This window comes from Cyprinus carpio, chromosome A3 (genome assembly GCF_018340385.1).
Source record: "Cyprinus carpio isolate SPL01 chromosome A3, ASM1834038v1, whole genome shotgun sequence".
Taxonomy (NCBI): Eukaryota; Metazoa; Chordata; class Actinopteri; order Cypriniformes; family Cyprinidae; genus Cyprinus; species Cyprinus carpio.
Window position 1 is genome coordinate 191,941 of NC_056574.1, and position 12,626 is coordinate 204,566.

Here is a 12,626-nt window from a genome sequence, read left to right on the forward strand (position 1 = left end):
TCAGCGAGCAGTCTAAGGCACATCACCCAGCAAACAGTCCCAGAGAGGACTTCACTGCTTTCGTGGAGTGGAAACTGATAAACAACAATTCGCCATTAACTGTCGGCCGAGTGGAGGACATCACCAGCCCCACCCCCATTCAAGCCAGCCCCCATCCACAAGGGAGTATTAGTGGAGATCGACCCACACACACTTCAGCTGCTGAGGGTAAGCTGCAACTGGAAACTATTTAGAGGAACTGATTGCCATCTTTGATGTGGATTTAATTGACTGGTTTGGGGAGGTAATACACAATTCTTCTGAGTTCCACAAGGATACATTTTCTACGCATATTTACTCTTTGATTTAAAAGAAAACAGCGCATCAGTGCAGCGCGGCTGAGACAGAAGAGTTTAAGTACTGTTTAGATTCTCCAAAATGGCGCTATGCTGATGTGGAGTGACACAGAGGAGACAAATTGTTGAATAAAGTCATTATTTTTGTTTTATTCGCGTACAAAAAGTATTGTCGTCATCTTCATAACATTACGGTTGAATCACTGATGGCAGATGGACTATTCTGATGATGCTTTTCATACTTTTCTGGACCTTGACAGTGTATTTTGCTTGGCAGTCTATGGTACAGTCAAAAGCCTCCTGGTTTTCATCCAAAATATCTTAAATTGTGTTCTGAAGACAAACAAAGCTTTTACGGGTTTGGAACGACATGAGGGTAAGTGATTAATGACAAAATTTTCATTTTGGGGTGGAGTATCCCTTTTTTTTTGGATAATTCTCCTTTGTGCGATTTAAATAGCACAACACATGACAACAGTACACTTACACGCACACTCACATTAACATGCGGCAATTTCTAAAGTTCTAGTAAATGCAATGTTTTTTTTGTTTTTTTTTTAAATGGTTCACGTTGTTCAAAACTGTTTTTTCTTTGTTCTTCAATGATGTTTATGCAACAATTGGATGGTGTGGGTGTTATTTCAGCAAATTACCTCTCATTATATATTGTTACATCTATCTCCAGCTAGTGTTATGACTCACCCCAGTAGTGGGGAAGATTGTAACAACAGAACTCTTTGTATTTGACATTAACGGACACGGTCTGTGACTGTACCGTACACAACCAAGTGAGCTCTAATTATAGTAGAGATGTGTGGCTACCATGTATCAAAATTTGAGACATCTAGCACAAACAGCCACTGAGTTACTGAGGCTCAAACAAAAATTGTTACAACCATTCCCGGTCTCACCCTAAATGAAGATGTTTACATTTTTCTTATTTTCTTCAAAGATCTTTTTTTTTTTTTCATTTAGTACTGCCTTTAACAAGCTACACAGAATTCTTAAATGTTTCACAGAAGACAAAATAAGTATAATTTACCCTGTTCACCCAGTTCAAAAGGTTTACACCCCTGGCATCAGCAAATGTTTTCATATAATAGTTGTGCTTGAGTCCATCAGCCATCCTCAGTGGTCAAAGATTGAGCCCAAACTCTTAAATATAGATTCACATATGCAGAAGATGCTGGAAAAATGACAAATAAGGGCATAATGAACAACTTTAACAAAACAAAAACAGAAAATGATCATAACGGCATGCAGTATTAAGAAAACATGCAGTTTGTATGATGCCTCTGTGTTAAAATTATTCCGCAGCTGAATCTGTGCGTCTCTGTCCAATGCGTGGACCTGCGGGTGGCGCTATAGCACGCCAGTGACGTCATATCCGCTCTGGGCGGCAGCAGCAGCAGCTTCATTCTCAGGCCGGGAAATTGTCAACAAGCGAACAGAGAAAAACAGAGAGAAATCTCCATCCATCCTGCCGAGTTTCTCTATCCGGTGGAATTATATCGATATATGTGATCTGAAGCAGCGGTCATACGTTCAATCGGTGAGTTATTAGCGCGCTGTGTGCGGCCGTTCGCGGGTTTGGGGCCGGTTTGTCGCAGGATGTCTCAGTGTTTGTGTCGCTTTGTTCTGGGCAGCAGCCATTTTTAATCACCTCACACATCAACAAGTCCACACAAACCCCTCATTAACGCATTGATTCGCTCATTATGCCAGCCGATGTTAATTAAACAGCCGCACTGCTGCTTGTTCTGTCTCGGGTTGAAGCTGGTTTCTCGGTTCTGGTGGAGTTTATACAGCAGAAGCGGCTCGAGGCTAACGTCAGTAGCGTCGCTGAAGCACCCAGAGAAATATCTGTGAAAATGTCGTACAATATATACAATGTGGATATTAATCAGCGGTCGTGCTCATATTTACAGCCTCTAGTGTGTGGTCGTGTTGATCTCATGTTTATGAAATGAGCGGTTTCTTCAATAATCAGGCTGAAGCGCTTCTGTTTACATCTCATGCTAACTGTACGTTCACAGACTATATTCGCATACGAGCTCCTCTTTGAATTAAGATATTTCATGTTAGAAATATAACGTTTTTACCTTATCAGTAAAACCAGGTTTTATATTAAAGACTCTCTTCAACCAGTTATCGTTGACAGATTTGATAGCCTCATTTGGCCTGGCATCTATATTTTTCATATTACGTTACTCTAATAAATCACATTCGTGTTCTAATAATCACGTTTAAGATCTTACTGTTAATGTGTGAGTGTTTCTCAGTGTGGCTCTGATGATGATGGTTCTCTATAAGTGTGTGAGCAGTGCATCATTGTGGAAATGTAAAGCTGTGTAAGTTGTTGATACGTTAATAACTAAATGTTACACATTATTTTAAAGTGTCCTTGTTACAAATTTACAAACAAGTACCGAGTAATATTAACAACATGCACTTACTGTTAATTGCATGTGATTTATGCATCATTTACTTTTATTAAAACATGTAACTTGTTACAGACACTGTAAAAAAAAAAAAAAAAAAAACATTTTTATTAAAGGTATAGGTGCCCCCAAAATGAAAATCTGAATCAGAAAATGTCTTCACCCTCAGGCCATCCAATATAAAGATGAGTTTGTTTCTTCAACAGATTTGGAGAAATGTTATTTTACATAATTTGTTCACCAGTGGAGTCCAAACAGCTGATAAAAACATCACAATAATCCACACCAGTCCAGTCCATCAGTTAACATCTTGTGAAGCCAAACACTGTTTGTAAAAAAAAAAAAAAAAAAAAAAAATCCAAGATGTTTTCACCTTCAAACGGCTGTTTCCAGCTAAAATACAGCTATGTAATACATAATAATGCTTCCTCCATGAAAAAGTCATCTAGTCTGAATCAGGAAAGATTTTTGCACAGTTTAGAAGCAAAAACAGCTTTAAATAAATATATGGGTAGATTTTGATGTGAGAGGACAACAGGAGATTACTTTTTACACTGGATAAAGCATTATTATGGATTGCAGATTGGTATTTTGGCATCGGAAGCATTGATTTGAAGTTAAAAACATCTTAATAATTAATCTGTTTCTTACAAACATGTAGCTTTTGGCTTCACAAGATGTTCATTGATGGACTGGACTGGAGTGGTGTGGATTACTTGTGGATTGTTGTGATGTTTATCAGCTGTTTGGACTCTCATTCTGACGGCACCCATTCACTGCAGAGGGTTCATTGGTGAGCAAGTGATGGAATGCTACATTTCTCAAAATATGATGAAGAAACAAACTTATCTACATATTGACTGTGTTGAGGGTGGGCATATTTTTAGGGTGAACTATTCTTACATTTTTTGGGTGGACTATTACTGGTTCCTGATTTATAAATAATTTTTGTCTGTGTGTTCAAAGCATCATCCTCTGTTAATCACTCAAAATAATTGACAGTGAACTTCTGTTTGTCATCTTCTGTGTTATCTTTCTTTGGGGTGTATAACTAACATAATATTCTCTAAAAAACTCTAAGAGTGAATCTACACTGCTGTCTTTGACGCTTCTTCAGAATGTAAAATTCATTTACTCAGCCCTCATGCTGTTACAAATCAGTTTGACTTACTTTCTTTTGAGGAACACAAATGAAAAATCTCTGTTCCTCAATGTAACCAAAACATAAAGGCTTTATAAAGTTCATAAAGTCATTGTAAACTTAAAGGGATACTCCACCCCAAAATGAAATTTTTGTCATTAATCACTTACCCCCTTGTTGTTCGAAACCCGTAAAAGCTCCGTTCATCTTCGGAGCACAATTTAAGATATTTTGGATGAAAACCTGGAGGTCTGAGACTGTCCCATTGACTGCCAAGTAAATAGCTGTGTCAAGGTCCATAAAAGGTATGAAAGTTGTTGTCAGAATACTCCATCTGCCATCAGACGTGCAATCTGGGTTATATGAAGCAACGGGAATGCTTTTTGTAAGCGAAGAAAACAAAAATAACGACTTTATTCAATAATTCCTTTGTCAGAAGTCTCCTCTGTGTCTCTTCATATCACTTTATGCTCGTCTGTGTCATCTGCTACACAAGGATGTGCTGTTTCTACATGTATTTAGCTTTTATTTTAAATAAAACAGCGCATCCTTGTGGCGAGGATGACACAAAAGAGCGTACACAGCAAACGGTGATATGAGGAGACACAGAGTAGTATGTACTTTGTGTACCACTTTATGTACACATTGCTAATACCAGGTTGGACCCATTTTTGCTTTCAGAACTGCCTTAATTCTTCGTGGCATAGATTCAACAAGGTTTTGGAAACATTCCTAAGAGATTTTGGTCCATAGTAACATGATAGCATCACGCAGTTGCTGCAGATTTGTCGGCTGCACATTGATGATGTGAATCTCCCTTCCACCACATCCCAAAGCTGCTCTATAGGATTGAGATTTGGTGACTGTGGAGGCCATTTGAGTAAAGTCATTTCAAGAAACCAGTCTGAGATGATTTGAGCTTTGTGACATGGTGCATTATCCTGCTGGAAGTAGCCATCAGATGATGGGTACACTGTAGTCATAAAGGGATGGACATGGTCAGCAACAATACTCAGGTAGGCTGTAGTGTTTAAAATTTGCTCAATTGGTACTAAGGGGCCCAAAGTGTGCTAATATAATATTCCCACACCATTACATCACCACCAGCCTGAACTATTGAGACAAGGCAGGATGGATCCATGCTTTCATGTTCTTTACGCCAAATTCTGACACTATTTGAGTTACTGTTGCCTTTCTATCATCTCTAACCAGTCTGCCCATTCTCCTCTGACCTCTGACATCAACAAGGCATTTTCGTCCACACAACTGCTGCTCACTGGATATTTTCTCTGTAAACCCTAGAGATGGTTGTGCGTGAATATCCCAGTAGATCAGCAGTTTTGAAACACTCAGACCAGCCCGTCTGGCACCAACAACCATTCCACGTTCAATGTCACTTAAATCCCCTTCCTTCCCCATTCTGATGCTCGGTTTGAACTTCAGCACATCTAGATGCGTAAATGCATTGAGTTGCTGCCATGTGATTGGCTGCTTAGCAATTTGTGTTACCAAGCAATTTAATAGGTGTACCTAATAACTTAAAACAATATATCGAACGATATGACCATGCGCTTCTCGTCAGTAAAGCCGGTTCCATGATTAGTGGTAAATCCCCATCACCTGCTTTCAAATGGAGCTGCAGTTAATACACCAGAGCCGTAGTTTACGGACAAGCTACGCTAATCGAGTTCATTATTGAAGATGAATCGCCTTTGATAATGAACTCGATATAGCGTAGCTTGTCAGTGAACTACGGCTCTGTGTATTAACTGCAGCTCCATTTGAAAGCAGGTGATGGGGATTTACCGCTAATCATGGATTGGCTTTATTGACGAGATGCGCATGATCATATCGTTCGATATATTGTCCAGCCCTAATTTGTGTTACCAAGCAATTTAATAGGTGTACCTAATATAGTGGCCGTTGAGTGTATATATGTGTGTGTGTGTATATATCAATGTGGCGAGTAATCTAAGAAATATTCTAGCCAGTGGTTGAATATGTAACATAAATGTAAGAAACATAGAATGTTTATTAGCAAAACAAATAAGAAAGCTTGGAGGCACGGCATGGCATACACCTTGGTGTAAAATAAAATAAATAAATTACACAAAGTTTAAATAAAGTAAAAATCAGCAAATGTGGAACCAATTAAATAAGAAACAAATGTTTAAAAAAAACTTCCAAAATCAGCTTAGATAAATGGCAAAAGTCAACAGGCTTTTCAAAATTCAAAATATTACCAAACAAAAATATTGCTTTTGCATTTTGTTTCAAAACTAAATCATCCACCATCCTCTTGTCTGTCTCACTTCCCTCTTCTTGTCAGTCAGCTCGACTCACTGTCCCTCACTGGATAAATGAAATCTAATCTGTGATGTGACTGTCAGTCAGCCCGCTGCATGGAGCAGCCGCATTCAGTTTTGAATTGTAGTGTCTGTTCTTTTACTGAACTAAATGTAATTTTTTTTGTGTTTTTTTTTACTATAAAAAATCTAAATGACGGTTGGGTTTTTTTTTTTTTTTTTTTTTTTTTTTTTTTTTTAAACCTACAGGGAAAAAAAACCTGCATCACTTGAAACATTGAAAAATAGCACAGAGAGAATAACTGTTATTATTATTTTCTGTTATTTATTTATTTATTGAGAGTTTCATGCTGTCAGCTAAGAAATAGGACACACACAGGCTTTCCTCCTCACCAATGACATTAAACACCGTGTCTACACCGGACGTGAGCAGCAAAATCAGTGACGCTGTCTATACTGGATGCGGCAGAGCGACGCAACTCGACAAAACCCGGCATTAAACTGATGCCTAGTTCTATTTATGACGTACTGACACAAAGTTAAAATGATTTGCAATGGTCGCTTTGTTGTGTACAGTAGAGTTGTTGCGGCGTGATGCGACAACTGCAGCATCTGGTATAGACACAGTGAGTGAAGCAGAGAGCAAGATATGCCTCGTCATATTTTTTGCATTTAGCTTTTGAATGACCAGCATCTGCCTGGGTCTGTGGGACATCATCCATGGTTTTTCCCTTTCCTTTCACAAACTGATCCATCTCCCATTCTAAGTTAAGTCCTTTGGCTGTTTACTGTTTTATTGATTTTAATTTTCTGCTGACGGCCCACATGCCCCCTGCAATACTCGTGTGCCCCACACTTTGAGAACCACTGCTTTAGAAAGACTTTAAATAAATAATATATTACCAATATATTATTTTAAAGTCAAAGTCTTCAGTAATGAAATGCACCGTAACACTGTTACTGCTTGAGTAATTTCAATTTGCCACTTTGAAGTACGTTCATATACGCTTTCAAACTTTTCCGCATGTAGCGTGCCAGTTGCCAAGTTTTCACAACAAAACCCACCCAATTGCTGCTCAAAACTAGCCCAATCGTGTTTCGAGGGGGTCCACCGGTATTCCAGGCGGTAAAATACACGTTTTATGGAGGGGTTCCCCAAACTGTGGTCTTGGCAACACTGTAGCATGCTGACTTGATGCTTCCTCTGAAGACTGCTTAGATGTGTTCGACTTGAAGCAGCGCTGATTAGACCGATCGGTGCGTGTCATTAAAGTACTGTGAGAGCTATAAGAGAGCGGACGTCTCCTTATACTTTCTCTCACTGTACTTTGATGTCATACACCAATCGATCTTCAAGTCCAGTCGAACACACCTCTTTACTCTCGTGTGTCACGTGACTATGTGTAATTGCGGCCTCTGCGATTGAAAAATCGCGTTTTTTCATATTGCGATATTATCGCAAATGCAATTAATTGTTCAGCCCTAATCTGAGCCATTTTGTCCAAGTTGTTGACCAGATTTGAAATGTGTCTGAGCCGAATCCTTTTGTGTCCGGATGGAAAGATGACATTCCTGTGACTTTGAAATGATTGTTCATCACAGTTCAGAGGATGTGTTGGAGAGACGTAGGTTATTCTGCTAACCGTTGTGTCAATGTGTGTGTTTCTTCACAGAAGCAGACGGTACTGAGGAAGAGGTGCAAAGAAAAATTTCCATACTCGATGACATTACATCGCAATGTCAGATCGTTTGGGGCAAATAACCAAGTCCAAGGATGGGAAAAGCAAGTATTCATCGCTCAGCCTATTTGACAAGTACAAAGGGAAGTCAATAGAAACTCAGAAAACCACAGGTGAGACTAAAGCAATCAATATTCATTAAGTCAAGTCAAATCACCTTTATTTATATAGCACTTTAAACAAAACAGATTGTGTCAAAACAACTGAACAACATTAATTAGGAAAACAGTGTGTCAATAATGCAAAATGACAGTTAAAGGCAGTTCGTCATTGAATTCAATGATGTCATCATGCAGCTCAGTTCTGTTTATATAGTATCTGTGCAATCTGTGTTTTAAGCCTAATATTCATGGCTGAATTAATCTGTTCTAATCTTAATTAATCTGTAAACTTTTTAAAAATGCTATTAATGTTCATGCTCATTTTTAAAATAGAAATGTCCTAGGCTCCTACAGCCTTGTGAGCAGTTGATAATCGACGGACTGTTATGTTAATAAGTGCCGTCATTCGGTTATGTCATATTAATGTTTCAGCAATCATACAACCATCAATTGGCTTGGGTTAGGATAGACTATTCTCTAATGAATTAAACAGTTTGTTATCATACAGATTGAAAGCCTGAATAGTCTCTCTCCCTCTCTCTCTTTTTATGGGTGTGTGTTTATGTGTGCGTGGGTGGGTGCATGCGCGGGAGGGGTGCGATTTTCGACTACTAATCGAATAATACCCAGCGATTATCGAATATTACTTTTGCTTAAAATGCACATCCCTAGAGCATAGGTCGTAATTTAGATATATTTTTGAGATGGAAAAATGCAGTTTTACAAATGCTAGAAACGTGGCTTCCTAAGGAAAGATTGCTATCAAATAGCACACCTAGGTTCCTAACTGATGACGGAGAATTGACAGAGCAGCCATCAAGTCTTAGACAGCATTCCAGGTTATTACATGCAGAGTTTTTATGTACTATAATTAACACCTCTGTTTTTTCAGAATTTAGCAGTAAGAAATTACTCGTCATCCAGTTTTTTATATCGACTATGCATTCCTTTAGTTTTTCAAATTGGTTTGTTTATTTCGGGGGGCAAAGAAGTATTGTGGTGATTGTTGTCATCATAATAGTGGTGGATGATAACGTGGTTCTTGATGATGTTTTCTAAGGGTGGTATGTTGTTTGTTGTGAAGTGTAATGGCCCTAGTACTGAGCCTTGAGGTACTCCATACTGCACTTGTGATCGATATGATACTTCTTCATTCATTGCTACGAATTGAGGTGGTCATATAAGTATGATTTAAACCATGCTAATCCACTTCCATTAATGCCAACAAAGTGTTCTAGTCTATGCAAAAGAATGTTGTGGTGAATAGTGTCGAACGCAGCGCTAAGATCCAATAGCACTAATAGAGAGATACAACCACAATCAGATGATAGGAGCAGGCCATTTGTAACTCTAAGGAGAGCAGTCTCAGTACTATGATACGGTCTAAATCCTTACTGGAAATCCTCACAGATACCATTTTTCTGTAAGAATCAATATAATTGTGAGGATACTACCTTTTCTAGTATCTTGGACAGAAAAGGGAGATTCGAGATCGGTCTGTAATTAACTAGTTCTTTGGGGTCTAGTTGTGATATTTTAATGAGAGGCTTATTAACAGCCAGTTTGAAGGTTTTGGGGACACATCCTAATGAAAATGACAAATTAATTATAGTTAAGAGGATCTATGACTTCTGGAAGCACCTCTTTTAGGAGCTTAGATGGAATAGGGTCTAACATACATGTTGTTGCTTTAGATGATTTAACAAGTTTAAACAATTCTTCCTCTCCTATAGTAGAGAATGAGTGGAACTGTTCCTCAGGGGATCTATAGTGCACTGTCTGATGTGATACTGTAGCTGACGGCTGCATGGTTGCAATTTTATCTCTAATAGTATCGATCTTAGAAGTAAAGTAGTTCATAAAGTCAGTACTGCTGTGCTGTTAGGAAATTTCAACACTTGTTGACGCTTTATTTTTCGTTCATTTAGACACCGTATTGAATAAATACATGGGGTTATGTTTGTTCTCTTCTGAAAGAGACGAAAAGTAATCAGATCTAGTAGTTTTTAATGCTTTTCTGTAGGATAGGTTACTTTCCCGCCAAGCAATACGAAATACCTCTAGTTTTGTTTTCCTCCAGATGCACTCCTTTTATCTTCCTTAAGTGTAAAGGAGCAACTGTATTTAAAATGCTAGAAAAGAGAGAGTACACATCCATCATTAATTCACATCCATATTCAAATGTTTATGTAATTGATGCAGAAGGACTGCTATGTAAAGCTGAAATGAAATTTTGTGCATGTTGCTAAAAAATGAAAAAATTACATTTGTAAAAGATCTAATTGTTGAAGTCTTATGCATTCATTTAATTACCTCCGGTTTTGATTAATATATATTAAATCATAAAATTGAAAAATTTCTGTGACAAAACACAATGTCAGTAAAAAAAGAAAATTTATATAGGGCACTGTTATTGTTTAAAATAATACATAATTAAATTGTTAAAGTTTTAAGTCCGGTTGATTAATTCTTTTGATTTTTTTTTTTTTTACTTTAAACCATTCAAATGAAATCCAAAAAAATTAAAACTAAAAAACGAATGTGCCAGTATGGGTAAAGTTTCTGATATTTTTCCCTTTATATGTCACTGTTTTAACACCCTTTCTTTCTCTATATCCTGCAGTTGTTGCACGACATGGCTTACAGAGTCTTGGCAAAGTGGCCGCTGCCCGGCGCATGCCCCCTCCCGCTCACCTGCCGAGTCTGAAGTCTGAGAGTAAAGGAAACGATCCCAACGTGATTATCGTGCCCAAAGACGGTACAGGATGGGCAAACAAGCAGGATCAACCCGATCCAAAGAGGTCAGAGCCATTGCCATCAGCACTGCTGTCCATCACACTCATTATAACATCTGTGTGTGTGAAGTGAATTGAAGGACAGATCCTGAGCTGTAGAGTGTTTTGTGTGTTTGTACAGCAGGTGCATCTGTAGCTTTATTCGTGCACCATATTCCAAGTGTTCTGAAGCCGTTCCATAGTTTAATGTGACGTACAGATGAATTTTTAAGTCGTTAAATACAAGTCCACAAAACTCTTCTGTCATCCTCCATTCAGCTTTCGAACTGTTTGTCGCATTCTTTTGTTATTTTTTTGATGATTTTTATTGTGTGTTCTCTATTATCAATTTTGAGGAGTGTGCACACAGAGTGTGTGTCTCTGATTGCTTCTCAAACTCGCTCCTCTCTGCCGCATCTCACGGAAGAGCTGTTTACACTCGCGCCTGGCTCCACGTTTAAAACAAGTGTAAATTCAGTCTAATTGCTTTGCAAAGTTCACTTGGATGAAATGAAACATTCAGCACATTTTCTACTTCATAAAATACCAAATACTTAAAAATCACTGCTTAAATAGATAGTAAGGTAGTTGTTAGGTATTGTAGGTATATAGGGTTTGGAAGTTTTTTGTGTTTTTTTTTTTATAAGTGATACGGTATGAGGCAATACTTCCTATATCAATTTATACAGTAGTTTGATACGAGCGTATCTGAATAGTAGCAGAGGACACAAAGTCAGCTGCTGCGGGGAAAGTACATAATCCAGTTTATCTTTAACATGAGACACGCTTTATATTAAGGGCTTTAAAATAACTTATAGTTAGCATGTCTAGTTTAAAGATGCTCCGACAGACTCATGTGCAGAGATGCTTCTTGCACTGTTTAATGTGTTTGGTATATTGTTTTCCTCAGTGCATTATTTACATTTCACAGGTATAAATAAATAAAAAGTCTATATTAGAACTTCATGAATCTTCAGTATGTGTTGTCATCAGTGCTGCATGATGAAGGTCATCATACTCAAAACCTTAGATTTGCAGTGAGGTGAATGTTTTCTTAGAGAGCGATGGTGTGCTTAATCCACGTGCTGAAACTGAGTGATGTATGAAGTCCTGTGAAATTTGCTGGTTATTTAAATATATACTCAAATTTACTTTGTTCTCAAAATACCCAGCTCTATTTCTGGATGCTAGCTGCCATCACTGTCTGATGAGTTTCTGTTGTTTCCTGTAGTTCCGTTGCACCATCAGCACAGCTGCCGGAGTCGCAGCCACCGCTGGCTTTACAGAAATCTGTCTCCAATCTTCAGAAGCCCATGCCAGTAACCAGCCAGGAGGTACAGATGGCACATTCATCATTTCTTCATAGTCCTCACCCTATATTGATGTTGGGATGATGAGTGTATCATGATGAGTGTGTTTATGTCCCTCTAGAGCACAAATACAGGTGGACCAAAGCAATGGGCACAGCTCAATGGAAAGGCAGTAGATCAAGATGGTAATCATCAGTTTGTTCTAATCAACACGATCAGATGTGTTAGTTGTGATGTCGTGTTTTACATTTGTTTGGCTTTGTTGTCCAGGTTTAAAGGTCTCAAGCCGACTGCAGCCCTTCTCTCACGAGGAATTTCCGACGCTGAAAGCAGCAGGCGAACAGGACAAGGCTGGCAAGGAAAGAAGCGTCTTCGATCCGTCGTATGGGCCCGGACCAAGCCTCCGCCCACAGAGTGAGTCCTATATGCACTATAAAACATTTCGCTTTCATTCTTCAGTAGAAAAGAACCAAAACTGT

General features: G+C 38.4%; 1 protein-coding gene across 4 annotated transcripts in view; it reads left to right on the plus strand.

The window, feature by feature from the left end:
- The first annotated feature begins 1,708 nt into the window (after nucleotides 1-1,708).
- The window catches only part of prrc2b (proline-rich coiled-coil 2B), a 39,384-nt gene continuing 28,466 nt past the window's right edge, over nucleotides 1,709-12,626 (plus strand). For 3 of the 4 annotated variants that reach the window (XM_042715822.1, XM_042715827.1, XM_042715842.1), the window contains exons 1-6: nucleotides 1,709-1,887; nucleotides 7,897-8,075; nucleotides 10,687-10,864; nucleotides 12,069-12,171; nucleotides 12,269-12,332; nucleotides 12,418-12,561. In XM_042715822.1, coding sequence (XP_042571756.1) covers nucleotides 7,961-8,075; nucleotides 10,687-10,864; nucleotides 12,069-12,171; nucleotides 12,269-12,332; nucleotides 12,418-12,561 — 604 coding nt within the window. In that variant the 5' untranslated portion in view covers nucleotides 1,709-1,887; nucleotides 7,897-7,960. The remainder of the gene's footprint in view (nucleotides 1,888-7,896; nucleotides 8,076-10,686; nucleotides 10,865-12,068; nucleotides 12,172-12,268; nucleotides 12,333-12,417; nucleotides 12,562-12,626) is intronic. The other variant, XM_042715834.1, reaches the window with a different exon arrangement.